This window comes from Colobus angolensis, unplaced genomic scaffold (assembly GCF_000951035.1).
Source record: "Colobus angolensis palliatus isolate OR3802 unplaced genomic scaffold, Cang.pa_1.0 Scaffold456, whole genome shotgun sequence".
Taxonomy (NCBI): Eukaryota; Metazoa; Chordata; class Mammalia; order Primates; family Cercopithecidae; genus Colobus; species Colobus angolensis.
The window spans coordinates 1,052,784-1,080,046 of record NW_012117999.1 but is presented as its reverse complement, the minus strand read 5'-3'; the positions used below and the strand labels follow the sequence as shown (position 1 = coordinate 1,080,046).

Below are 27,263 nucleotides of genomic sequence, written 5' to 3'. Positions count from 1 at the left end.
TTTATTTCTCCAGTAAACAATAGCCAGTGACCAGGGAGATTTTCTTTAGAGAGCTTTTCTCAAATGCAGTATTTCTGGATAATAGGAAGGCTTTTAGTAACTGTTTCTGTCCTTTCACACAACTTCATAGACAATAACACCAAGTGTGGCACTCTCTTTGAAAGACGGTGAAAGTGGGCAAAGGATATGAACAGACATTTCTCAAAAGAAGACATGCATACAGCCAACAGACACATGAAAAAATGCTTGTCATCACTGGCCATCGCAGAAATGCAAATCAAAACCACAATGAGATACCATCTCACACCAGTTAGAATGACAATCATTAAAAAGTCAGGAAACAACAGGGGCTGGAGAGGATGTGGAGAAATAGGAACACTTTTACACTGTTGGTGGGATTGTAAACTAGTTCAACCATTATGGAAAACAGTATGGCGATTCCTCAAGGATCTAGAACTAGAAATACCATTTGACCCAGCCATCCCATTACTGGGTATATACCCAAAGGATTATAAATCAGGCTGCTATAAAGACACATGCACACGTATGTTTATTGCGGCACTATTCACAATAGCAAAGACTTGGAATCAACGCAAATGTCCATCAGTGACAGACTAGATTAAGAAAATGTGGCACATATACACCATGGAATACTATCCAGCCATAAAAAATGATGAGTTTGTGTCCTTTGTAGGGACATGGATGCAGCTGGAAACCATCATTCTCAGCAAACTATCACAAGAACAGAAAACCAAACACCGCATGTTCTCACTCATAGGTGGGAATTGAACAATGAGATCACTTGGATTCAGGAAGGGGAACATCACACACTGGGGCCTATTATGGGGAGGGGGGGGGGGGAGGGATGGCATTGGGAGTTATACCTGATGTAAATGACGAGTTGATGGGTGCTAATGAGTTGATGGGTACAGCACACCAACATGGCACAAGTATACATATGTAACAAACCTGCACATTGCGCACATGTTCCCTAGAACTTAAAGTATAATAATAATAAAAAAAAAGAGGCCGGGCGCGGTGGCTCAAGCCTGTAATCCCAGCACTTTGGGAGGCCGAGACGGGCGGATCACGAGGTCAGGAGATCGAGACCATCCTGGCTAACAATGTGAAATCCCGTCTCTACTAAAAAATACAAAAAACTAGCCGGGCGAGGTGGCCGGCGCCTATAGTCCCAGCTACTCGGGAGGCTGAGGCAGGAGAATGGCGTGAACCCGGGAGGCGGAGCTCGCAGTGAGCTGAGATCCGGCCACTGCACTCCAGTCCGGGCGACAGAGTGAGACTCCATCTCAAAAAAAAAAAAAAAAAAGAAAGATGGTGATTGTCGCAGTGATCACATATGTTAAAATATACCTATATATGATATCTAAACATATACATATTAAGGAAAGTGCTAAAACAGTGAAATGAAAAGGATGAAACCAAACTGATGGAAAAAGACATACTAGATAAATGCAAATAAGTAGAAATTAAAGTCATTATAAGCTATGAGACAAAGTTGTCTTTAAAGGGAAGAAACGACAGTAAGATAAACAAGGGCCATTTAAGGAAGAACAGGGTTTAATTCACTCCAAAGATCTGATCATAAGTGTTACTTACACATCAAACAATACCGTATTGGAATTCATAGAACAAAAATGACAGAAACCACAATAAATAAAAACACATTAAATAGACATTAATTCACCTCTCTCAACTTGGAACAATCAAATAGAAAAAAATATGTACAGACATAGAAGGTCAACATAAGATAAGAAATAAGATCAATATAATTGAGACATACTGAACTCTACTGCTTTAAAATAAAGAATAAGTTTCCTTTTAATGTTCTTAGAAAAGTCATTGTTAAAAACAACCTGTAGTAGGATAAAAAGAAATCACAATAAATTCCAAGAAACAGAAAAGGTACAAACTACATTATCAGATCATTATGTAATAAAACTAAACATAAATTTAAAAATTAGAAGGAAAATCTGTCATTCAAAAATTTTAAACACTTTCTTTTAAATAGTTCTTGCATCAGTGAGGACTTTGAAACCAAAATTCATTTTAAGAATTTTCTGGTTATTCTTGTTTGCTTATTTTTCCATATGAAGTTTCAAATAGATTTCTCTAGTTATATGAATTTTGTGATTATTTTTCAAAGGCTGCATTTAATTTATTAATTTAGGGAAAATTGTATCTTTATGATATAGCATACCTATCTAATAATAGGATATACCTTTCCATCTATTTATATTTACTTTTGGGATTTAGTCAAAGCTTTTACAAATGCTTACATTATATTTAGGAACATTTCTTCCATTGTATTTTTTCTCTTTGAAATAGACTAGTTTTATAGTAGTTTTAGGTTCACAGCAAAATTAAGCCAAAAATAGAGTTTCCCCTTTCTCTACACACACAGCGCCTCCCCCTACTATCAATATCTTGCACCAGAGTGGCACATATGTATTACTGTAAAAATAATCTATTTAGAAGAGAAAAATACAATGGAAGAATTTTTCCCTAAGTTAATAAATTAAATGCAGTTCAAATATACCTATATCATATATAGGTATATTTTAACATATGTGCTATGTTATATGTGTTAGAATCAAAGTCCTCTTTGATTCAAGAGCTATTTTAAAGAAAGTGTTTAGATATTGTATATAGTTACAATTGATGAACCCACACCGATGTATCATAATCACCCGAAGTCCGTAGTTTACATTAGAATTCAATCTTGGTATTGTACATTCTATGGGTTTGTACAAATGTATAATGACATGTGTCCATTATTATAGTGTCATGCAAAGTATTTTCACTGCCCTGGCAATCACTCATCTTTGTACTGTCTCCATAGTTTTGTATTTTTCATAATGTCATATGGTTGGAATCATACTGTATGTCCATTTTAGATTGCATCTTTCAATTAGTAATATGTATTTAAAGTTTCTCCATGTCTTTTAATGGCTTGATAGCTCATTTCCTTTAGTGCTGAGTAATATTCCATTGTCTGGATGTACCACATGTTATTTATCCATTCACCTACTGAAGGACATCTTGGTTGCTTCCAGGTTTGGGCAATTATGAATAAAGCTGCTGTATACATCCGTGTGCAGGATTTTGTGTGGACATAAGTTTTCAACTCCTTTGGGTTAAATCCTAAGGTATGCAATTGTTGGATCATATGGTAAGAGTATGTTTGGTTTTTAAGAAACAGCTAAACTGTCTTCCAACTTGCTGTACCATTTTGCTTGCCTACCAGCAATAAATGTGAGCTTCTATTGCTCCATATCCTCATCAGCATTTAATGTTGTCAGTGTTTTGGACTTCGACCATTCTAATGAGTATGTAGTGGTATCTTATTGTTTTAATTTGCATTTCAGTAATGACATATGATGTGGGGCAACTTCTTCTCATATACTTATTTGCCATCTGTGTGTCTTCTTTGGTGAAGTGTCTGTTGAGGTCTTTGGCCCATTTTCTATTCAGATTATTCCTTTTCTTATTGTTGAGTTTTAATAATTTATTGTATGTTTGGGATAACAGTCCTTTATCAGACATGTCTTTTACAAACATTTTTTTCCCAGCATGTGGCTTGCCTTCTTATTCTCTTGATAGTATCCTTCACAGAGCAAAAGTTTTTCATTTTAATGATGTCTAGTTTGTCAATTCTTTTTTTTCACGGATCGTACCTTTGGTGTTATATCTAAAAAGTCATCACCTGAGTTCTGGTTCCAAAATGGCAGTGAAGAAGCAAGCTGGCACAACTCCTCCTCACCATCACTGCTAGAAAACCAAAAACATATATATGGCACTGAGATTATCACCAGAAATATTCCAGAACTCAAATATGAAGATGAGACATTTCCAAGGAAAACAGAGAAGTAAAAAGTTATCAACAAATTTAGAGTCAACTAGGTTTTCTCCAATATTATCTTCTAGTAGATTTTTAGTTCTGCATTTTACATTTAGATTTGTGATCCATTTTGAATTAATTTTTGTGAAAGGTGTAAGGTCTGTATGTCTAGGTTCATTTTTTTTTTTTTTTTTTTTTTTTTGCATTTGGATGTCCAGTTATTCCAGCAATACTTGTTGAAAAGACTATCTTTTCTTCATTTTATTACCTTGCTTCTTTATTAAAGATCAGTGGGCTATAATTATGTGGGCCTTCTTCCACACTCACTATCCTATTCCATAGATCCATTTATCTGCTCTTTTGTCAGTACCACACTGTATTGATTACTGCAGCTTTATAGTAAGTCTTAAAGTTGGGTTAGTGTCAGTCCTCCGACTTTGTTCTTCTTCAACATTGTGTTGGCTCTTTTGAGTTTTTTTGCCTCTCCATATAAACTTTAGAATCAGTTTACCAATATCCATAAAATAACTGCTGGGATTTTGACAGAGATTGAATTAAACCTTTAGTTCAAGTTGGGAAGAACTGGTGTCTTTGATATATTGAATACTCCTATCCAAAGACATGGACTATCTCTGCTTTTATTTAGTTATTCTTTGATCTCTACCTCACTCCATATAGAAAATAAATTCCAAATAGATAAAATATTTACACTTATAACATTAAACCATCAAAATACTAAAAATACAAGAAGAAAAGGCAATATATATGCATGTGTGTGTATGTATATATTTTATATCCTTTTTCCTACCCCTTACTGCCCATCCCTCTGGATGCCTTTCTAAGTATTATGCAGTATCCAGAAGCCAAATAAGAATTCGATAATCACATAAAAATTTTAACATTTTTAATTAAATCATTTAAAATCTGTAGCACAAAACACCATAAAGTCAAAAAACATATATTTTTAAAAAGACCACACATCGAAAAATCAAGTGGCTAATATTTTGTCTTAAAAGATGCTATAGACTGAAAAAATAAAAGGAAAAAGTGGGCTGTTCCTTAAATAAGCAGTTGCAGGAAAGAAAATAAAAAATAATTCTTAAGTATAAGAAAAATATGTTCCACTTTTCTCATAGTAAGACAAATACAAATTAAAATTATAATATGCTCTCATCTTTGTCTCTGTCAGACTGGAAATATAAAAAATATGATAACACATTATATTGGTGAGGATAAATAGGCACTCTGTTACATTGCTGTCAGGAGAATAAGTTCATACAAACTCCATAGAGAGTAGTTTTGCAGTAACTATCATAATTAAATATTCATTCTTTGCAAAGCCAAGTCTACCTTTAAAAATTAATTTTATAAATATATCCACATTTATTTGAAAGTATGTGTGTAAAAATGTATTACTTGCAACTTTATTCAATATTAGCTAAAGACTGGAAACAACCCAAATACATTCAGGGAATTGGTTAAATACATTATGGCACATAACATGTAATGGAAACCCAAGTAGCCAGTAATAGGTATGAGTCAAATCTATAAAAATTAAGATAAATGAACTCTAATATACATTTTAAGTAAAAAATGCTGGTGTAAAACAGTTTGTATAATAAGATTCTGTTTGTATATGTATTTTAAAATAGAATATGTATACATATGCTCATGTTCTAGCACATACATATTACATACTTGGAAAAATATATGGGAGATAGGTAGCAGTGGTTGCCTCTAGGAAGGGGAATTGGGCCTGGGGAAACAAGGTAAAAAGGAGACATTATACCGCATTTTCTTGTAGATGTTTGTGTTTATATCATTTACATATATTTTCTATCAAAAAGCTAGTTAAAAACAGAAATTTTATATATACATCAGAATATTTTATTTCTCTTTTGACAAAAGTTACTATATTTGTTATCCATAAACTTTTATTTGCAAAAAATAAATGTTAGTATTTTCCTGATGCCTTGTAGGGGAACCAGAGTTTGTAGACAGAACATTCAGTCTTCATTGATTGACAGGCAACCTATTCTTGCAGGTACTAAATAACCGCAGGTAAAGTTGTAAGAACCTCTGAAAACCTCACTTAATAGACTAAGGGTACATATTTAAACTTGAGTCCTCCCTTCTTCTGATCACCCACTCTGAAAAATATGGTTATAAACCTCACAGCAATGAGAACCTCCTTGAAATTTGTGGTCTCTGTCCCTCACAAAATAATTATGACTGCAATTTTCTTATTGCAGTTTATATACATCAAAGCTGTAATTAACTGTACCATAGCTTGCTGACCTTAATGAGTTAATGCAGTCTCCAAATAAAATTCATGGCCAAGTGGCAACTTAGGCTCTGGAATGTTTTGGCTCGGTAATATCTGTGAAATCTGAGCTCATATTAAATATGCCTTAAAACAACACATTTGGGATTTGGCGTCTGGCATCAGATCAGGTCTGACTCTGCTGTATGAGGTTGATGGTTTTGCCTCAGGCCTTCATAATATGGTTAGCACTATAGGACTATAGAATCAGCAAGAATTTCATTATTGCTCCAGTGAAGAAAAGCACTTCAGTTTCTATTGAGTTTATGGCACCCTGACTTCTTTCTGATCATTTTTCTTGAAACAGAAGAATCCTGCTGTCTCCTGCACTTACAGCTATCTTCTTCCACCCCTACCTCCATCTAGTAATTTCTTTACAGCCTAGTTTTTCTCTCCTTCTTACTCACATAAATGACATTTGTCCAACCGTGGACTGTCTTTATATGTTCAAGTAAGCCAACCATGCATGGCTAATGAAGTGAACAGGACATAGTTCCAGTTGTCTCAAATCTTAGAAGAGGTTAAAGCCCAGTCAGGACAGCAGTAACTATTTGATTGGTCATTAAGGTTGGTCACTGCAAACTATCCTGGCTAGCTTGGCCAGGAATCACTTGTCAGACCTAGAGGGTTAGATTTTATGTCCTCTCAGAGACAATTGCTTTTCCCCTCATCCTTATTAAATGAGCGATCCTTTGTCCTTATAGGCACAGTCTCCATCTTCTCGGTGTGTCACAGACTGAATAACTCATTAGGACATGGTGGTAATTAGCCTAATGTACTTTGATTAAGGATTTGAGCCACTTTTAAAACTCATGGCACAGTTCCTGTATCAGTAAAGCACAATAATTAATAAATATGGGATGCTTAACTAAACACAGAAACCATTTGTGTTAAAATTTTTTCTTTAGAAATCACCTTTCAATTTAAGGAGAAAGCAAAATTTAAATCCTCTAGCTCGTGTTTCATGACAAGAATTTATTTATGTTAACATCTCTTAGTCCTCTCTTTAAAATATCCGTATTCCTTTTATTTTAGGAATTTCATATGCAGAATAAATGGTAATTAAAATGTGCAGGATGACAAGATGGAGCAAACAGTGCTTGTACCACCAGGACCTGACAGCTTCAACTTCTTCACCAGAGAATCTCTTGCGGCTATTGAAAGACGCATTGCAGAAGAAAAGGCTAAGAATCCCAAACCAGACAAAAAAGATGATGACGAAAATGGCCCAAAGCCAAATAGTGACTTGGAAGCTGGAAAGAACCTTCCATTTATTTATGGAGACATTCCTCCAGAGATGGTGTCAGAGCCCCTGGAGGACCTGGACCCCTACTATATCAATAAGAAAGTGAGTGTATTTTATTGGGCGTATTTTGCTGCTAATTGCCTACTTCATTCCTTGGACTGTTGTAGCACCAACACATGCTGAATTAGCACAAAATCTTAAGTATCCTTCTGTTTAAGAAATGAAATACATTTGTGGGTGGTTTATGCATATACATGAGAAATGACTTGATTATATCATAACACACGGAACTGTCCCAAATGCACCATGACAAATAAAAAGAGGCCGGGTGCAGTGGCTCAAGCCTGTAATCCCAGCACTTTAAGGGGCTGAGGCAGGCGGATCATGAGGTCAGGAAATTCAGACCATCCTGGTCAACATGGTGAAACCCCTTCTCTACTAAATACAAAACTTAGCTGGGCATGGTGGCGCGCGCCTGTAATCCCAGGCACTCGGGAGGCTGAGGCAGGGGAATCGCTTGTTGAACCCTGGAGGCAGAGGTTGCAGTGAGCGGAGGCGGCGCCACTACACTCCAGCCTGGAGACAGAACAAGACTCCGTCAAAAAAAAAAAAAAAAGAAAAGAAAGAAAAGAAAAAGAAAAAGAAAAGAGAAGAAGGAAGGAAGGGAGGAAGGGAGGAAGCGAGGAAGGAAATGGGCAACTAATTTAACAAATTGACAGATTCTCTCCACAGATTAGATTTACTATACAATTTTTTGTACTTTCTGTACTTGGAAATACTTGGAAATCTCAAAATCACGAGTTATGAAGACTACAGAAAATATGAGTACTAATTTTTCATGCAAACAAATTTGATGCCACAAGGGTTTGCAATTTCTATGTCATGTTATAAACAACAAATCAATTAATTTCCTGAAGAAATTTTTTTACCTGTAAATTAACATTTTTACATAAACTAGAATTTTACAAGTTATTTAATATTTTGGTATTAATGTATTAATATTGGTAAGAATTAACAAAAGTGTCATAACCTGAAGAACCTATAAATGATATTTGCGTGCTTTTTTTATATCCATGCTTGAAATGAACACCTTATATTAAGCATCCAACCATTCATTATGACTGTCGTTTCAGCAAACCAAAAAGAAAAACATAAAAAGTTTTAAAAAGATTATTGCATTGATTTTAAATTAAATGTATGACGTTAGGTGATTCGTAGTATTTTCTTCTTTTTCACCTGACACAATGCATTTGTGAATCTTAGTGGAAAGACAGGGCACAAAGATTGTAATTAAGTAAATTTTTTGTTGAACCTGGACCTTAAAATGCACCCTAAACTTTTAGGGCCTCTGTTTCTGGCCCAGTTCTGTGTGAAGTTAGTCCTTGTCAAATGCTTGCAAAAGTTTGGCATTTGTAATATGTGAATTTGAGGCAGTTTTATAAATCACTTCTGATTGACAGCTACAGTTTCAGAGGCAAGAGCTTCACAAAAGGTTGACTAGCCTTAGGTTCAGATTTTTTTTAACTTTTCAGGATATAATCAGTTTAAGTATAACATATTTTCCCTTTTTAAAAACTGGTCTATTCATTTCACAGTAGAGGAAGGAATGGATCATTTTCCATGTATTTCATTTTCTTCGAACTTTGCTTTTGAACACCATATTGTCAAATCTTAGTTGGTAAGAGATTATTAGTCTCATAACTGCCATTTAAGTTATGAGAAAAGTTGCACTTTATTATTTAATCAGCTCTTTGGAAATTAATATATCTGCAAAGCCAAAGTCCAAATTAAGCAAACTACGAGGACTTTATTTGCATAAGAAAAGTAAAAATGCAGATAATCCAATTGCTTAAACATTTTAATTCATTTAAAATGACTTCAGTATTGAAGTGAAGACTCTGGTGTGTTCCAGGCAGAAATTCATTCACAGCATAGAGTGTGCTACTGTGTTTATAGCCATTGGATACTTCCAGTTTATTCAAAGGCTGCTCTTGGGATGTGTTAGTGGTCTCCATCCTCAACAGACCTTTCGCAACCCGTGGACACCCCGTCCTCACCTCTTTGGTGGCAATCACCATCTAAAAATTATTAAAGCCACCCAGCATCTATCCCTTAATCAAACAGGGAAGAAATTTAGTATCTCTGCTCCTAGGCTGGGTCTTTATTTGTAAAACAAAAAATGAATGTTTTCAGAAAGACCAAATTAATGCATGTTGACAAAGGTAGACATTCTTCATCTGGAAACCAGAACATCCAATCAATCTTCTTTTTTTAAATTAAAGAACTTTCAGACTGATAAAAGTGATTGTCTTGAGGGGATGTCCCCAAATAAAATGGTCCATAATTGGTCTATAATTAATTGTATATAGCAAAGGATATAAAGACAGATGTAAATCAAAATTGTGCAAACATTTTCAAAATACTCAAAAGAAACATCTTAAAACTGAGGGTGAAAGGCCAACTCTGATGAAGTGACAGCCAGATTCTTGTGTTGAGGAAACCCTTATAAACTTTGTTAGGCTCACGTCTAAACTTGCTCTTAACATCTTCTGTCCTTATCTTCAAATGTACATGGTATGAGGAAAGAAAAGCATTTTGGCATTTTGGAACAAATCACAGTGTGCAAGTAGAACAACCTGATAAGAGAAATATTGTTATCAGGAAAGAGTTTTCCCCAAGGTAAGGTATATTCATGGCTTTTACATTGAGCTGACACCAAGCACATCTTCAAATGTAAGTTATTCAACAGCAATGCACATAAAGCTTTTTGCAGGGCTGAAATCCTTAAAAACTAACATGGTGTGCTTAGAACACATGATGGAGTTGTGTGTTTGAAATTTCCTTCTTTTGTGTTTTTATGTCTTAAGACTTTTATAAGTTGCCTGTACGCTTTTTTCTGTCTTTAATTTTCTTTTCTAATTGGATTATTTCAGTATTGAAGAATATTCTTAAACTGAATTAATTTGCTCTGACTAAAGTTGGAATGCTTAGCAAAATCTGAACCTTTTTAAAAAATGAATATTTCTTTCAATATTCAAAGACTAATTTTATTTTAGTGACTGGGTTACCAGAGATTGGCTGGGTGATCTTCATTAAAACAATGCAGTACATATATACAGTATCCTTGACATAGTTAAATGGTCAAATAGTGGAAATGTCACCAGAGAAAATGTTTATTAGGATGAGATTTTCCACTAATGCTGATATTGGGGGTGTGGATTAGGTTTGCCTGAGTAAAATGGTATATGCAGTTAGACTAGTGATTTCCCTAAAGTTGGACTCTAGTACAACAGTTAATGTGTCTTTGCATTACAGAGTCTTTGTATACAAAGACTCTGGTTTTTTTCTCAACTATATAGAATAAACAAAACAAGCCAACTGTAAAAATATTTACAGAATCAATTCCTTATGTTATATTTTACATTAAAGTTCAGTAGTGTACATGCAAAGAATTTTTGTGAATAAAAACAACACAACCACCACACTGAAGCTCTCTGTAATCTTTTACAAAGGCAATGTCAGTGAGCTTATAAAAATGTCACTGCTGAGGGTGTATTTTCCAATGGCATATGCCCACATATTTTTATCCTCTTTGTCCCAGTTTAAGATGTGCAAATTATATAATGTTCAAATATTCTACTAAAATTGTTGAAGTAGTTTAATCCATGTTCAGTAATATTGTAGTAGTAACTAAAGAAATAGTAGCAACCATCTCATGAACATTCCTGATGCATAGAAGCATTAGAAGGTTTTTAGATACTCAGATGTTTTAAGCCTTCATAATTCCAGGTTAAAAACTCAGGGGAAAAATTGCTATCATAATACAGTGACAGTATTTTTCATATCATGTTAGCTCTGACTTAGTGGTCTTTAGAACATGATTCCAGATTGGGTTCCCTTTATTTGTTTATTTACTTTAGCTGTGTAGCAAGGCACATTTTAACTTGTGAACACACCTTTTTTTCCCCTCATGGAACTTTTTTTCACAGTTTCCTTTCATAGCTTGGGCTGATTTTGTACCATGTGGCTCTACATTCAAATTCTTTACCCACTCTTTATTACAGAAAATGTCTTTCTTCTCATGTTCTTGTTAAAATTACAGATGACTCATTATTATCATGGAAGAAAATATCATTTTAACAATGTGACAGTTTACTGGAAATAGAATGAGATATTTTAGATCTGTAGTAAAAATGGATGTTTGTTAATTATGAAGTGCAGAAATGTATTCATTTTTAAAAAGTCTTATGGATCATTTCAAAGTAACTTATTCTCTCTTTCTGTCAGCTGTTCTAAAAAAATGCACACTGTCTTTTCATTGGGCTGCATGAGAAGTCATATATGAGTTTGTGATTTCAAATTCATGTTTGGTATATCACTGCCACAGGAGTTTTTAGTTGTTAAACTGGGTGGAGAGAGTTTGTTTTGTTTTTAATTGAGATTATGGAGTTTTCCTTGCAAAAGTAATTAATGGGAAATCAGAAAAGTGGATGATTATTAAAAACTTATAATTCCACGAATTATCATATGGGCAGTCCCGTGTGTAGTTGTTCTTTACTTATCATCAGCTCCTCTAAAACTTCAAGTCACCCAGACTCTCCCTTACACCCATGACCCTGTAGTTGACTTCCCAATCTTTCTCCTCCCTATGCACTGTTTCTTCCTTGTGCTTCTTTTTCCTTTGTCACCTCCCTGTTTCTGTCTCAGAAACAGTCCCAAGATGGTGATGTTGATAAATAAAATGATGGTTGGCATTTTTAGAGTATCTGCCATATCAATAGGAGATCCTTCAATTGAAAGTGACCAAAACCCAACAGAAACAACTTTTGGGGAAAAATAAAGGAAATGTGTCTAGCGAATCTGGTTTTAATATCAAAATACCCAGTACCTGAAACGATATCATGAGGGTAGTCCTTTTCCATGGTTACCTCTGCTTTCAACTATGCTGGCTTCATTTACAGGCTGGCTCTTCCACAAATGGCAGAAATAGCCACCAGTGGTGCTAAACTAACATCCTGCAGCCTTGTAACTACTATCTTCTGCTCACTAAAACAAGAAAGAGAAAAGAAAAAAGGCTCACGTTTTCTTCAAAAGCTCTAGCAGTTGTCCTAGAATTGATTCTAGTTAGGTCACATGGCCTCCTCTGAAACACTCACTTTGGGCAGTGGTATGTGATGGTCTCCTTGGTATGGGATGGTCTCTGTCACATACTAACCTGTGTTGCCAAGGGGTGGGTCAGCTCCACCAAGCAACATGGGAAGACAGCAGAGCAGAGGTTTACTCCAAAAGGAAGAGAAGAGGAACTGTTAGAAAAGGTGTCCTAAGCGGACAAAGAAAAAAAAAGAAAAAAAGAAAAAGCTATGTACTCTACATGCTATATATAATATCAGTACAATTACTGTTCTTTTTAAATCCACAGATTCTTTCAAGATAGCTCTTGTCTTTATTTAAAAATAATGAAACTGAGGTTAAATAACTTGCCTAAGATCACAAAACTATTAAGTAACAGAGACTAGTTTTAAAACTAGACCAATGAGTTTCCATGGCCCATTGTCATGCTGGTTTGGATTTGCAGTCATAGCACTAATAACAGCAGTGGAAAAAAGAGAAGTCAGTGATAGAATCTAAATAAGCCTATAGCTGTTCTTCCTGTTTCCTACTCATGCCATTTTGCAAGATGTGATTCTTGTCTCCTAGGCTGGCAGTATTTCCCAGACCCTTACTGGTCATTTCACCACTTGGCCATTTCCTGCCTTTGTAAAAACTAAAATCTTAGACACTCAGTAATCTAGATTAGCTTCTAAACTAATTAGAATTTTTTTCACACCAAATTCCAGTAGGGTGATAAGCATCTATTTTCAAAGAGCATCAGTTCAGGAAATTTAAATTGCGTGCCTCTATAAGGAAATGGCATTTAAATTGGGATCTGAGGGTTAAAAAGGAGGAGGGAGAGGAGAATCTTCCAAGGAAAGAGAACAGCATAGAATAAGACATATAATCAAGCTGACCTGTAATAGGTAAGAAGAGAATAAGGTGAGGTTGGGGAGGTAGACCTGGGGCTACATAAAGGGGATCTTTCAGTACATCTTAAAGAGCTTGAAGGTTATCTTCAAAGCAAAATGAATTCCCAACAAGTATTTGGGTACAGGAGTAACATGGTCCACTTTACAGTGTTAAAAATCACTCAACTTCTCTATGGAGAAATTTAGGAGTTTTATGTTTGATCTAGCATTTTGACCATGGAGATGGAGAATAATGGATAGAATCGGAATTGGTTTTGGAGGTGTTTAGGTGTCAGACAGAAGGAAGTTGATGGCCTCGTTTTCTTAGGTAGGAAGTTTGAGAAGAAAGATATTGAACCTGAAAATTCCAATACTAAAATTGGCCATACTTGGAGAAACAGAAATGTTCTTATATGTGTATATTTAAGAGTTAGAATACAGAGATACATTTTAAATATTTTAATCCTTATATTTTTATTGACACTTTAGAATTCACTAAGGGCATTGACATGTTTTATTTCACTTCATCCTCAAAACAGTCCTGAGATTAGTATTAGTATAATCTTCTCCATTGAGATGGAGAAATTGAGGGGAATAGTTTGCTCATAGTCCTCACACAGCAAGCTTGTAATCAAACTGGGCTCAAATGTGTTCTTTCCAGTCAAAGAAAAATTAACTGACCATAGAATAGCATAGCAGATCCATGGTATGTACATTCTGATGATATAGGGCTGAAAAATGTTTCAGCTCCAGATTTTATTCTTTTTCCTTATGGTTATAGTTTCTTCTCTGCTGGAGAAGAGGTTGAGGGCTCTGCAGCCTTGGCTGACAAAAGCCTAGTTAGGCACTTTCTAGCGAGGCACCTTCTGCAGAGTTATCTTCTCCACTGGCCCCAACCCTCCCCCATCCCACCCAGCTAAAGCTTAGGAACAAGCAATTTTACAGATTCTTCTCTAGGTACAAATTCTTCTCTTTTGTGTGAGCTTATGGCAACAGTGTTTAAAAACTGACTATGAGGCATGGAGTTCACAGACATGTTTTGTTAAACTAACAAAATTACTTATAATTTTGAATTATTTTCTAGCATTTATAGATCAGAAAATCTTTCACACACACACACACAAAATTATACATCTAAGGATTTCTTTTGAAATATTAGTTCAGGCATCACTGACTTATATGCCTAAAACTGGCAGGTACCTACTGTCACCTAGCCTCTGTGGGCATTTTAGTTTGTCATCTGTGGCTTAAGGACCACATCTGTCATTAGGTGAAGGCTATATATTAAAGCTTGGTGGCACACAGGTAGGCAAGTGACACAGATTGTTGCTTAGTCTGATTATCCCTGGTTGAAAGGAAAAAATTGAATGAGACGAGGAGATGAAAAAATATTAAATATGGCATACTCTTTTCAGAGTCAGGTAGAAAGCCTGCAAGAAAACTTTTCATCCCCCAGTGAGCCAGAAAAGGAAGAAAATCTTGGCTTGAACTCACAGGCTATAATAAATGTTAAGGGAAGTAGGTGAGACCATTTAATGTCCTTGGGAAAAAAAATTATATACCATGGAATTGGCCCAGCATAAGAAATGTCCCCAGAGGTATGTATTATACTAATGGAATCTCCTGACCATCTATGCTGCTCTTCACACCCAAAACTTTGAAGCATCTCTCCTCTTGCAACATGGCTCTAACTCTGCCCCTTCATGCTGGAACCTCTTCCCAAGCCAGCAGCTTAGAGCTATGAAAAAGTTAATAGTACTTCTGGGTAGGAGCTAGAGCCAGATAATTTTTCTGGTCTGACTTCCAGGGCTATTTCAAGGAAAGAAATTATCTTTTTCAGAGTAACACTTTTTTACACATAGTGATAAAGTTTTGCAGTGCCATTAATTCAGAATTGTACTTCATTAACAGTTTGATAGACTTGTGGATCTAGAAATATATGTGTATCTGCAAGAATATTCACAGATACACATATATTCACACATATATATTCACATTTCCAAACAATTGACTTCCAAATGCATTTTTGGAGCACAGCTCATGTACAAGTTGGAAATTGCCTATTTTAAACTTTGAAGCTAAAGGATAAATTTAACCAACCAGTAGTACATTCTACATTTTGTGTGTTGCTCATCATCATAGCTCACCTTCCTGTGTTATTTCTTGTCTTTGCCAGTGGATTTACTTGAAGAGTAGGAAAGTGCAATAAATTTGGAGTCAGTCCTGTTAATTGGCAATGTTTCAATACTGTTTAGATGAAACACAAAGTTAGAGCTTATGTTTAAACTATGTACTTTGAAGAATATGGTGCCCAGATTGAAACAAAAGTTAAGGTAATGGCTATATTTAAATGAAAAAAAGAAACTGGAAAACCATGGCTTGTTAAATTCAATGTCCATCATGGGAAAAGATCGTAAACAAATCACTTTCTCTAAGCCCAGAAACAAGACAAGATTGCTAGATAATAACAAATATAGCTTCATAAATAGCAATTTCTACCAAATCATTATAACATAATCATTTTCTTAGTAACTATTCAGTTAGATCAAGGGGCAAGATTTCAATCCACATGTACAACATAATCATTGATATTTGGGCAATGGCTTGTGATTTTTTATAACCATTAGGTAACAAAAACAGATTAACAGCCCTGCTATGACAGAATCATCTGGATTACTTATTTAAAGTATAAAAACTAGGTATCAAAATCTGACAGACTAAATTGGAATCACTTCAAGTCTGTGAGCTAAGTACATTTATTCTGTTTTCAAGTGAGGTAACTGAGTCACAGAATGTTAAGAAACCTGTTGAGGATCACACTGCTAGAAGGCAGCAAAGTTAGCTTTTGAACCAGAAATCTAATTTCAGAGTTTGCACTCTTAACATAAGATAAAATAAATCACACTTATATTTTTGTAATGTTGCTTCCCAGATTATTAAACTGTTAATTACCAGAGTTATTACCAATTTTTCTATATAACTTACTTCTTGCTTTTTCTTTAAAACCAGAAATTATTTTTACATGGCAAGGATTGCTGAAGAAGGTATGAGCTTGCTGAACAATGGATGCTTTAAGTTTAGGTCTGTGCTGCCCAATGCAGTGGAGATTAATTAGCCTTGTGTAGCTACTGAGTACTTGAAATATGTAAGTGTAACTCCAGATTTCAAAGACCTAAGAGATAGTATAAAAATATACATAATATCTCAAAAATTTTTTATATCAATTTCATTCCCAAATGATAATAATTCAGATATGTTGGGTTAAAATTCATTTCACCTGCTTTGTTTTTGTTTTCATGTGGCTCTCAGAAAATTTAAAATCATACCTGTAGCTCAGATTTGTAGCTTACATTATATTTCTGTTGGAAAGTGCTGGTCAAGGTAAATGTTCATCAATTCTTCTATATTCAATTAAAACAAATAGTTGAGAATCTCCTAGTTTATAAATGTCTTGGTGTCATAACCTATGTATCTTTGTTTTCTCTTTAGACAGTAGCACAGGGCATTGCAAATATTGTACTGAACAGTTAATACATGTATTTTGAATTGAAATCAATTGAAATTAACAATTGGACCTAAACTAGGTCCCTGCTCATTTCCGGATGTCTGCAATGCTCATACATACTTACCAACTTATTGTATATATGCTCAATAACGTTGGTACCTGTATATAAAGACATAAGTGACAAGGTACAACAATCCCTATTGTATGAATGTTACATTCCTGCAAATAAGTCCATAAAGTGATTTTTCATATATAAAATCTACTTGCTACCTCAGTCACAATGCCATCCTTCAAAGTTTGTTTTGAAACAGAAAATTATCCATGTGTTAAAATGATGCTATTAATTTCGAACAATTCTATTTATTTGTAGAACTGCAATTAAAGCATTTGTTTTGGCCCTATAACAAATGAACGGAAGGACAAATATTAAGAATAATCATAGGCGTGCCTGAATTGTACTAAACCACAAAGTCTTGCCGCTTGTAAGTGGAGCCAGTCATGTCAATGTTCCTATGAACCTTGGGTGGTAAAGAGAGGTTTGTTTCCAGCTAGATACTACTGTATAAACCTTTTCTCCTCCACCATCAACTTTGAACTGTTTCTTTTTTATTCAAATGACTTAATGGAATACAACTTTTCCTGATAAGTTGTATTAATGAAATCTTTGTTGAACTAATTAGATTTAAAGGATGCTAAGATACTTCACTATAATAAGCTAACCAATACATTCTTTTAAAAAGTTTTTAAAAAGTCACCCAATTTAATAGTTCATAAAGCTACGTAATATTTGTTTATACAGTTTAAGGTACAGCAATATCTTAGCTAGTCTTTGAACTCTTCCCTCTTGGAGCCCTTTCTTATATGTATAGCAGGGAAGGCAAATATCTATATATTTGAAAACTCTAGAGCTACTTAAGTATTTGTTGTAAGTAAACAATATTTCCTTCAGACTCTTCCCTCCCTTCAAATATCATCAATACCACTAGTGCGAGAAAGTTGTATCTGAGAGTCCTTGGAAACAAGTATCCTTTTATTAATTCTTAACACTTATAAACTGAATGATTGGCTTCTTGGCTGTATAAGCAATTACAAGGAGATAAGATACAGACAGTTGAGGAAATAGACATAAGATCAATTACAAATAATAAAATTGACATTCCAGATGAAACCACTCTGACATGAAAGTGCTATCATATTTAAAGTTATACATATTGGGTTGCTATACATGTCTGGGTACTTTTGCTTTATTGGAAGGCTTTTAAAATCCATCAACACCTTAAAGCTACATTTATGAAGTTCGCACATAGGCATGTATGTTTCAATCTGAGAAAAGTGGAGTTCTCACAGAAGAAATCCTATGAAAACTGGTCCTTTACTGTTGGCCTTATTGCTAGCTTCCTGGGTAGCAAGGATGTCTTGCACAACAGTATGTCTTATGAAAAATTAAAGCAAAACAAATACCGTTGTCAGTAAAACCTTACTAATTCCATTTATAAATTCAACTTGCAAGTGTTTTCCATTGCATTTATAAATCTTGTTACAAAATAATCTTCCACACATTCTTTAAATTTTATAAATGAATAAAGTGAATACACTGTAAAATCAGTAAATGTTTTCATCTAAGGCTTGAACAATTGATAATTATGCCCATTTGTTTTTAACTTTTGTGTCAAAGTATTAATTTCATCTATGTCAAAGGACTTTTAGATTTAGAATCACATATAAGCATTGGGAGTGCTTTGGTTTCATTAAACTCACCCTTGCTAAGTTTCTGCCTCCTTTTATCTTATTTTTTAAATCGACACATAAGAATGGTACATATTTATGAGGCATATAGTGGTTTCAATACATATGATGTATAGTGATCAGATCAGAGTAATTAGCATATCCATCATCTCAAACATTTGTCATTTTTTGTGTTGGGAACATTCAATATCTTCCTTCTAGCTATTTGAAACTATATAATAAATTATTGTTAACTACAGTCATCCTACAGTGGTGTGGAAAGCTAGAATGTATTCCTCCTGTCTAGCTGTAATTTTATGTCCTTTTACAGATTTATCTCTGTCCCCACCTTTCCCCTATTTTTGTCTAGAATCCTCCGCTCTTTTTACTTCTAGGCCGACTCCCTTTTTGGACCCTTTTGTGTTTGGTTTCTGAATCTTGCCTCTTTTACTTTTTAGTACTCAGGGCAGAAATACTCCCCCTCCCTTCTTTTAGATCTCTAGCTTTTCTTTTTACTTTTCCACTCCTTGTCTGTCTCTTTTGTTTTGGTCATCTATTACCTCTGGTCATGGTTTGGGCTGAACAGTGGCCGAGGAGCCAGCATCACAGGTGTTTTCTTCTAAGTATGGTCTTGTCTCCTTAGGATGAGCCTGGTTATTTTCCTTATCCACGGTGGTACAAACAGTACCATCTTGATTATCCTCACACTCCAGCCCATGATTTAGGCCATCTATGGATTGTCATTTCTTTCTCATGATCTCTTTGTATCACTAGTATTTGTTTCAAAATTAGCTTTAAAAATGAAGACATTCTTATTTTAAAAAATATACATTCTGTGTTATATTTTTACTGGTTCTCCTACCTGAGCCCCTAATATTTCTTTTTCTTTTTTTCTTTTTTTTTTTCAGATAGAGTTTCATTCTCATCACCCAGGCTGGAGTGCAGTGGTGCGATCTTGGCTCACTGCAACCTCCGCCTCCTGGGTTCAAGCGATTCTCCTGTTCTCCTGCCTCAGCCTCTCAAGTAGCTGGGATTACAGGCACCCGCCACCAGGCCCAGCTAATATTTTTTTCTGTTTTTAGTAGAGATGGGATTTCACCATGTTGGCCAAGCTGGTCTCAAACTCCTGACCTCAGGTGATCTGCCCACTTTGGCCTCCCAAAGTGTTGGGATTACAGGCGTGAGCCACTGCGCCCGGCCGTCTCAGTCCCTAATATTTCTATCAGATTTTACTCAGCATATTTTGGGGGAAAGGAAGTATATGCAGTGCGTTTGAAAGGTGAATCATATTTAGTCCTGAGCTAGCTCACTTTGGACCTTTCTGTGTCCTTACGTGCTCATATTCCCCACGGTAAAGGCATTTGCATTGCACAAGTCTGTTCAGGTTTACGATGATCTCACAATGTCATTCAGGGACAGAATCCCTGAATGAATCAGAGAAAAAGAGGACTAAGTATTGTTGACACAGGTGATTGTTCTTCTAGAAAGCACAGGTGAAATTCTCCCTTCCTTCAAATGGACTTTGTGGTAAAGTTCTATCTGTTTTCTGGACTCATATTCCTTCAAAGATGATAGAGGGAATGCAGGCAGAGTTGAGACTTGGAGCAGTGCTTCTCAAACTTTGTTGAGGAGGTGAGGTCCCTATTCTTCTATAAAATGAAGTAAAAATTAATTTCTAGAAAACTGAAATGAAAAACAGGCCCACAACAACATCCCCTTACTTTTTTATTATTAAACAGACATAACATTAATTGGTCAAATTGCCTTACAAATTTCTAAACATGGACTCTCCGTATCTCTACTTAACCAGTACCAGTTGGGGGACCGTACTTTCACAGCCAGTTTAGGACACTTCTACCCATACCAGACAGAAAGTGCTTAATTTTAAAAAACCAACTCCATAAATATTTAGCGGGTAGAGGGGTGGGAGGGTGGGTTTGCTTTACTTGAATGTAGAAAATCCTGCAAGTATAGGGGAAATCTGTATATGAGCTAAGACTATAGACAATTAACTATTATCAAAGATTCTTAGTAGAAAACAAACATAAAGTTAATGCTTGCTATATCATAACATGATCTGTGCACATATGCATCCTAAGGCTTAAAAAAGAGAGCTTTTGAAGAATGGGTGAATTTAAAATGAAGATGCTTAAAATTTCCTTCCACAAATATCTTCTTCACAGAGAGAGAGGCTTTCTCCCTGGCTCTGTCTGTATAAGTAAGCACCTTGGGAAACACTGAGCCGGAGTTCTTTTTACACTCTTGCATGTTGCTTCTTTAATGTTTTATCTGCCCACTGCCAATTGATCTCAAATAAGTCTAATTTTTGGAAGGAATTTCATTCACATTCATGGATCCTGGATTCTTTAGGAGCTTTGAACTTTTCCTCTGTGATAAGAAAGCACCACGTAAGATAGGAAGTCAATTGGGATTAGAATTCAATATGTCGGCTAACTCAGAAATCCCAGTACAGAATTTAGCACTCCTGGTCAACGGATGTTCTCCAGGGAACCTGGCCTCCGGAAATCAATTATTGGATTACATCCATCTAACCCAAGAGTGGGTTTGATGATGACTGTTTTTATTTTCTATTATGGAGAGAGTGATAATGTTTATTTTATGAGGATAGATGGTAAAAACAATCTTTATTTCAAAAATAGTATCAGTTCTATTGAATGATTTTGCACTCCACAGGATTAATTTTCAAGATATTTGAATTGGGAAAGCTGAAATCACTATAAAAAGAATGTAGTGCCTTAAGTTTTTTGGAATGAAATGAAATGTGCACCCATTTAAGACTTTCATTTAACTCAGACACTTAAAATATCAAGAAAATAAATGACTTATTTTGGCTAATTGTCTTATGTACAATAACCTTGAGGGTAAGTATCAGGTAAAAGGTAAGTGGTATCATTGGATTTCCTCTCTAATTAAGAAGAGATCCAGTGACAGTTTGTTTTCATGGTGCACATTAGAAATTGTGATTGTGCTGCTTTCTCATTTAACTTTAGAATAATTTACTATGACAAGTAACAGAAAGTAGATAACAGAGTTTAAGTGGTTTATACTTTCATACTTGTATGTTGTGTTCCTGTCTTACAGACTTTTATAGTATTGAATAAAGGGAAGGCCATCTTCCGGTTCAGTGCCACCTCTGCCCTGTACATTTTAACTCCCTTCAATCCTCTTAGGAAAATAGCTATTAAGATTTTGGTACATTCATATCCTTTTTCAAGTGATTAATATTAACTATTTGTACATAATCTGTAAGCACTTTGTAGCTAAATATCAAATTAAGTTGGGAAATGTCCATATTTTATAGTTTTCATCACTCTCATTTTGCATCTTTGTCATATAAGCCTCATTCTTAAAGTTCATTAATCACATACACATTACTGAAACATTCAGTCTTTAACATTTTATATATTATGTATAAACATATATTTACGTACTTCTGTTATCTGTCTAAAAACACTTATATGTATTGAATCCTGCAAATCTAAAGTAAGATAACCATATTTACCTTTACCATCTTTATACAAAGTTTGTGATGGTGTAGAATTTGCAGTGAGCAATGATATAATAACAGAAAAATCTACTTCCACACCCAAGTTTATCCATAGTTATGATATAAAACACTTCAGTGTATCTTAGAATAAATCTTTAAGTATATTTTCTGTCAGAGAATGTCAAGAGTCTTTGGCCAGTACTTAGTTAATTCTTGAAATTTCCTGATTTTTGTGAAGGAAGTACTGGAATGTTGGCTGAATTTCAAATTCAAGTCATGAGTTATGATGCTGCCATGCAAAACTGATTGCTTAGTAAAGACTCTGGAAGTTAATGAGAGAAGTTGGCATATGTTTCCAAATGGTCTTAAGGGATTTGGTTTCATGATTCCCATTGGTGTTAAAAAGGACTCCACAACTACATTCATTTGTTGATCAATTTAGCAAAACAATTCATTTCTGAGTGTATCTTGTTTGATAGCTTTGACAATAATAGATATTAAAAGACCATTATAATTATCATAAGCTCATACTATTTTTTAAAGGATTCTAAAATTTAAAAACCCATTCTAATTTTAATATGATAGCAAGAAATTTCTTAGTGGTATAAATATGCTATTACTAAAATTAAAAGATTTGAAACATAAAAATCATATGATCAGGGTTTTTACACTTACGGAAGTTTCCTTATCCCAGTTTGTATTTGTAGTGCCATCATGTGGTCATTTGATGAAAACTTTCTTTTTCAATTATGGAAAATTTTTGTTTTGGCAGTAAACTATAGTGGAAAGAATATTGGATCTTAATGCAGGAAACTTATATTCTAGTCCTGAGCCTTTTATCTAATTCCTCTAGAGCTTAGTAAGGCCTTATTTCCCTGATTTTTAAAATATAGTGATAAAACTAATTTTTTAGGGTCCCTTTCAGTTTTATAATTCTGTTATGTCTGTTCATTTGTTTTAGCTACCACTTAGAGTATATTTACTTATGCACAGCGACTGTTCCAAGCATTTCCAATATATTAACTCATTTAATCTGCATGTAAAAATGATTGCATTACAAAATGAGTATATTATTAGCTCCATTGTAGAGAAGTAGGAGGAGATACAAGGCAATGGCACAGAGAGGTTGAGTCACTTGGCCAACATCACTTTGCTATGTTGAATTTTAATTACATTCCCATCATGTTAAGTGCCAGTCTTCAAGAATACTCACTTTTAATGTTATCAAATGCTGCTGCACTTGTATAAACTCAGTCGAAATAGAGCAGCCGAACAATTAGCATCGTGCCGTACTTTGACTACGAATTGTTTTCATGCATTGAACTATGTTGGATAAGATGTGTTTAAGAAATTACAATATTGCAGATAAGTGGTCTTCCTCAACAATTTACTAGTTTATTTGCCTGAATGAGCTCAAGTCAATACTTTCTGTTGAAAAACTATGCAACTCCAGGTAGCACAAAAATAGTCTTCCCACGGAAGTTCTCTGGGAGATGAATATATTGATTTAATAATAGTTGTAAAAACAACACCTTATCCTGATATAATGCTTTTATATACATTATCTCATTTAATCTATACAAATACTCAGTGAAGGTGATATTATTACCCACATTTTACACACGCAGAAATTGAAATTTAAAGAGATTAGATGACTTGACCACAATACATTTATCCCTGAATTTTGCCTAAGCTGCAGTTTGGGCTTTTCAATGTTAGCTTTTTGTAATATAACACTTGGATTTCGATTTTCTTTTGTGCGTTCCTTAACAATAACCTACATTATTCAGCATGCTAATTATGTGCACTATTTTGACAAACTGTGTGTTTATGACAATGAGTAACCCTCCTGATTGGACAAAGAATGTAGAGTAAGTTCAACTTATATTTTTAATAACATATATACATTTGGGAGTTTGAAACTGTGTCTTATTGTAGTTTTAAAAATAAAGCTGAAGAGCATTTTATTAAAGTCATTTCTAGACAAAATTACTCAGCAAGAGGACAATGTTCATTGGCCCTCAGGCCTGCTGGCATTATACCTGATTATTACTCTCTTTCACCTGTACCTGGTGTTTACCAGAAGACCACCACTCTTGGACATTTACTCCTTTTTCTTTAAAATCTACAGTAGCCAAACCAAATGTGGTCAAAGCAATTGCAGAAAAGAGCCACTATGGTAGACCTTGGTTCCAGTTAAATTCCAGATAAATTCATTGAGTCGAAAATCAAAAAGAGTTAGTTACAAATGCCATATCGAACCTCACAAAGTTTTCATTTCCAACAGGCACATTCACTTCATGTCGGGTCAATATAGTCCCAAGCGTGTTCACCAACAAATTGAAAAATGATCCAAAGTTTCAGGATTGTAGAACTTGAAAATTCGGTAGACTGAAGACTAAACTAACAGAAGTGGAACTTTTTGTAGAGCTTTCATAAACCAGAAGCATTACTAACTATACTGTTGGTGTCTCTGTTCTGGGGATACCTTCGAGGCAGAGAGGCCAGATTTGTGATAACTGAAGTTGGTTTACTCCAACCATAGCAGCTCACCTGCCCACACTTCCTATTTGTAGTGCCTGTTACTATACAGCTGGTGACCTGTAACAACTACAGAAGTATTAGGTTGGTATAAACATAATTGTGGTTTTTGCCGTTACCTTCAGTTGAAGGTAATGTTTGCACCAACCTATTTCCAAGCGTGTGTCCTTTCCTAGACACTTCCAGGCTGAAACCAATAAGAAAAGTGACATTTTGAAGAAAATAATAAATTTTATATACAAAAAATTTTAAGTATTGAAGTTAATATGGAAGGCCCCACAGGTTTTCCGTTGCCCTAGTTTTTTTTGTGATTTTATGCCACTCTCACACCCCAATTTCTGAGTAGAAGATTTAAACTTTGGAAACACCTAAGTTTCTGAATTATCACAAGAATTTTATTCTAAATTAAATGTTTACTTTTTGTAACCCTAGAAATATTTACTTTGATTTTAAAGAAGTCCTTATTCCAAGTAAGTTAAATTATTTTGTAGAAAAAAAAAAAAAAGACATACTAGTTTGTCAATTCCCTCTCATTCTTAGAACGCCATTAAAATTGAGATATTTTCCCTAAAAGGAAATCATTTCATGCTTCTGCAATAGTATTGATTGGCTATTCCATCATGTAAACATACTAAATATTTCTGAGGAGACTATGTTTATTTATGTAAATACCAAGACATTTCAGACAATGTCTAGATAGATTTAATATACCTTGTATTTCTCACACTACTCTTAAGACACTTTACAAAACAACTCTTTGTGTGTTAGAAAGTTGAATTTAAATTTAGGGCTATGTTTTATTTGTATGAAAATAAAATCCATCTGCTTAGTTTTGTTTTTTAGTATTCATCTATTCTGCTGATAGAGTGATAAGAAATTGGTATGCTATGAAAAAACACTGTTACTTTATCAAATTTGTTGGATGCTTGTTTTCAGATACACCTTCACAGGAATATATACTTTTGAATCACTTATAAAAATTATTGCAAGGGGATTCTGTTTAGAAGATTTTACTTTCCTTCGGGATCCATGGAACTGGCTCGATTTCACTGTCATTACATTTGCGTAAGTGCCTTTTTTGAAACTTTAAGAGAGAACATAGTTTAGTTTTCCATCAGTGCTTATGCTTTTAAGAATAGGCTTGCTTTACCTGTAGAATATTTTGGTGTGATTCATACATTCAAACTCTGGATTTCAATTTAGCACAACAAAGGTCTAAGTGGGATTTCACTATGGCATGAAGGCTTTGCAGTAGTTGAAAACTACAATTTTCACACGTAGCATCTGTCAGAAAATTTCACATACACCACTCTTCCACACACACATGCACAACACACATACACAAACACATATGAACACACACAATCTAATATCAAAACACAAGCATATTTGTAATACATCTGTGAAAATCACTTTGAAAATTATAGCCACAAAACAGTTCTATTGGCTACACAAATTTGCAATGACCTTGCTCATATTACACACGGTTTCTTTTATTGGTTTGGTAGAATAATCAAAAGTAAGTATCTACTAGCATCAAAATGATCTGACAAATCAAACTAAGAGAAGAAAGAAGATACTTGAAATATTATGTTTTTAATATATTAAAGTACTGATTTCTAAGACCTGTAGAGGAGTACATTCTCTCTGCCTTTCTGTTTCTCTCCTGACCCCTTTTCTTTCTTCTTTTCTTCTTTCCTTTTATGGTTTTCTTCATCTCTTTAGTCTCAACATAGACTTCCTTATCCTTATCGCCTATTCATATCCACTCAGTAATATGCACAGTTTATGCACCCCCATGCTTTTTTTTCTAGCCGCAGACTTCCTCAGGAAGAGAACCAGACAAATCACAGAAAACCATTCCGGACTTAGTGAGAGTAGAGCATAGAAAGAGGCAGCCCAACAACACTTACCCTCACCCTTCCTTCAGGAGCTGATTTTTTGGCCTCTTACAGTTGTGATGTAGTGGAGAGGAGCAGGAGACGTGGCACTGATATACTCAGGACTCTAAATACTGAGTGTCTGGTTGTAATTTCCTATCTGATCAGGATGAACCAATTCTTTGCCAGGTTCTCTGGCCACAGCTCAAAAGAAGACATACCAGGACTTCCATTATACCAGGACTTCCATTTCTTAAGATCAAAATGGCGGCCGGGCGCGGTGGCTCAAGCCTGTAATCCCAGCACTTTGGGAGGCCAAGATGGGCGGATCACGAGGTCGGGAGATCGAGACCATCCTGGCTAACACCATGAAACCTCGTCTCTACTAAAAAATACAAAAACAAAAACTAGCTGGGCGAGGTGGCGGGCGCCTGTAGTCCCAGCTACTCGGGAGACTGAGGCAGGAGAATGGCGTAAACCATTTCAATTAGCGCAACAAAGGTCTAAGTGGGATTTCACTATGGTATGAAGGCTTTGCAGTAGTTGAGAACTACAGTAGTTGAGGCAGAGCTTGCAGTGAGCTGAGATCAGGCCATTGCACTCCAGCCCGGGCGACAGAGCGAGACTCTGTCTCAAAAAAAAAAAAAAAAAAAAAAAATCAAAATGGCAATAAT

The 27,263-nt window shown here is 35.0% G+C and overlaps 1 protein-coding gene across 1 annotated transcript in view; it reads left to right on the top strand.

Annotated features, from left to right (window-relative positions):
- SCN1A (sodium channel, voltage gated, type I alpha subunit) overlaps positions 1 to 27,263 on the top strand; it is a 162,648-nt gene that overhangs the window by 69,787 nt on the left and 65,598 nt on the right. The window contains exons 2-6 of the mRNA XM_011958029.1: positions 3,075 to 3,167; positions 7,218 to 7,530; positions 21,763 to 21,881; positions 23,950 to 24,039; positions 25,646 to 25,774. Of these exons, the coding sequence (XP_011813419.1) occupies positions 7,267 to 7,530; positions 21,763 to 21,881; positions 23,950 to 24,039; positions 25,646 to 25,774 (602 nt within the window). The 5' untranslated portion in view covers positions 3,075 to 3,167; positions 7,218 to 7,266. The remainder of the gene's footprint in view (positions 1 to 3,074; positions 3,168 to 7,217; positions 7,531 to 21,762; positions 21,882 to 23,949; positions 24,040 to 25,645; positions 25,775 to 27,263) is intronic.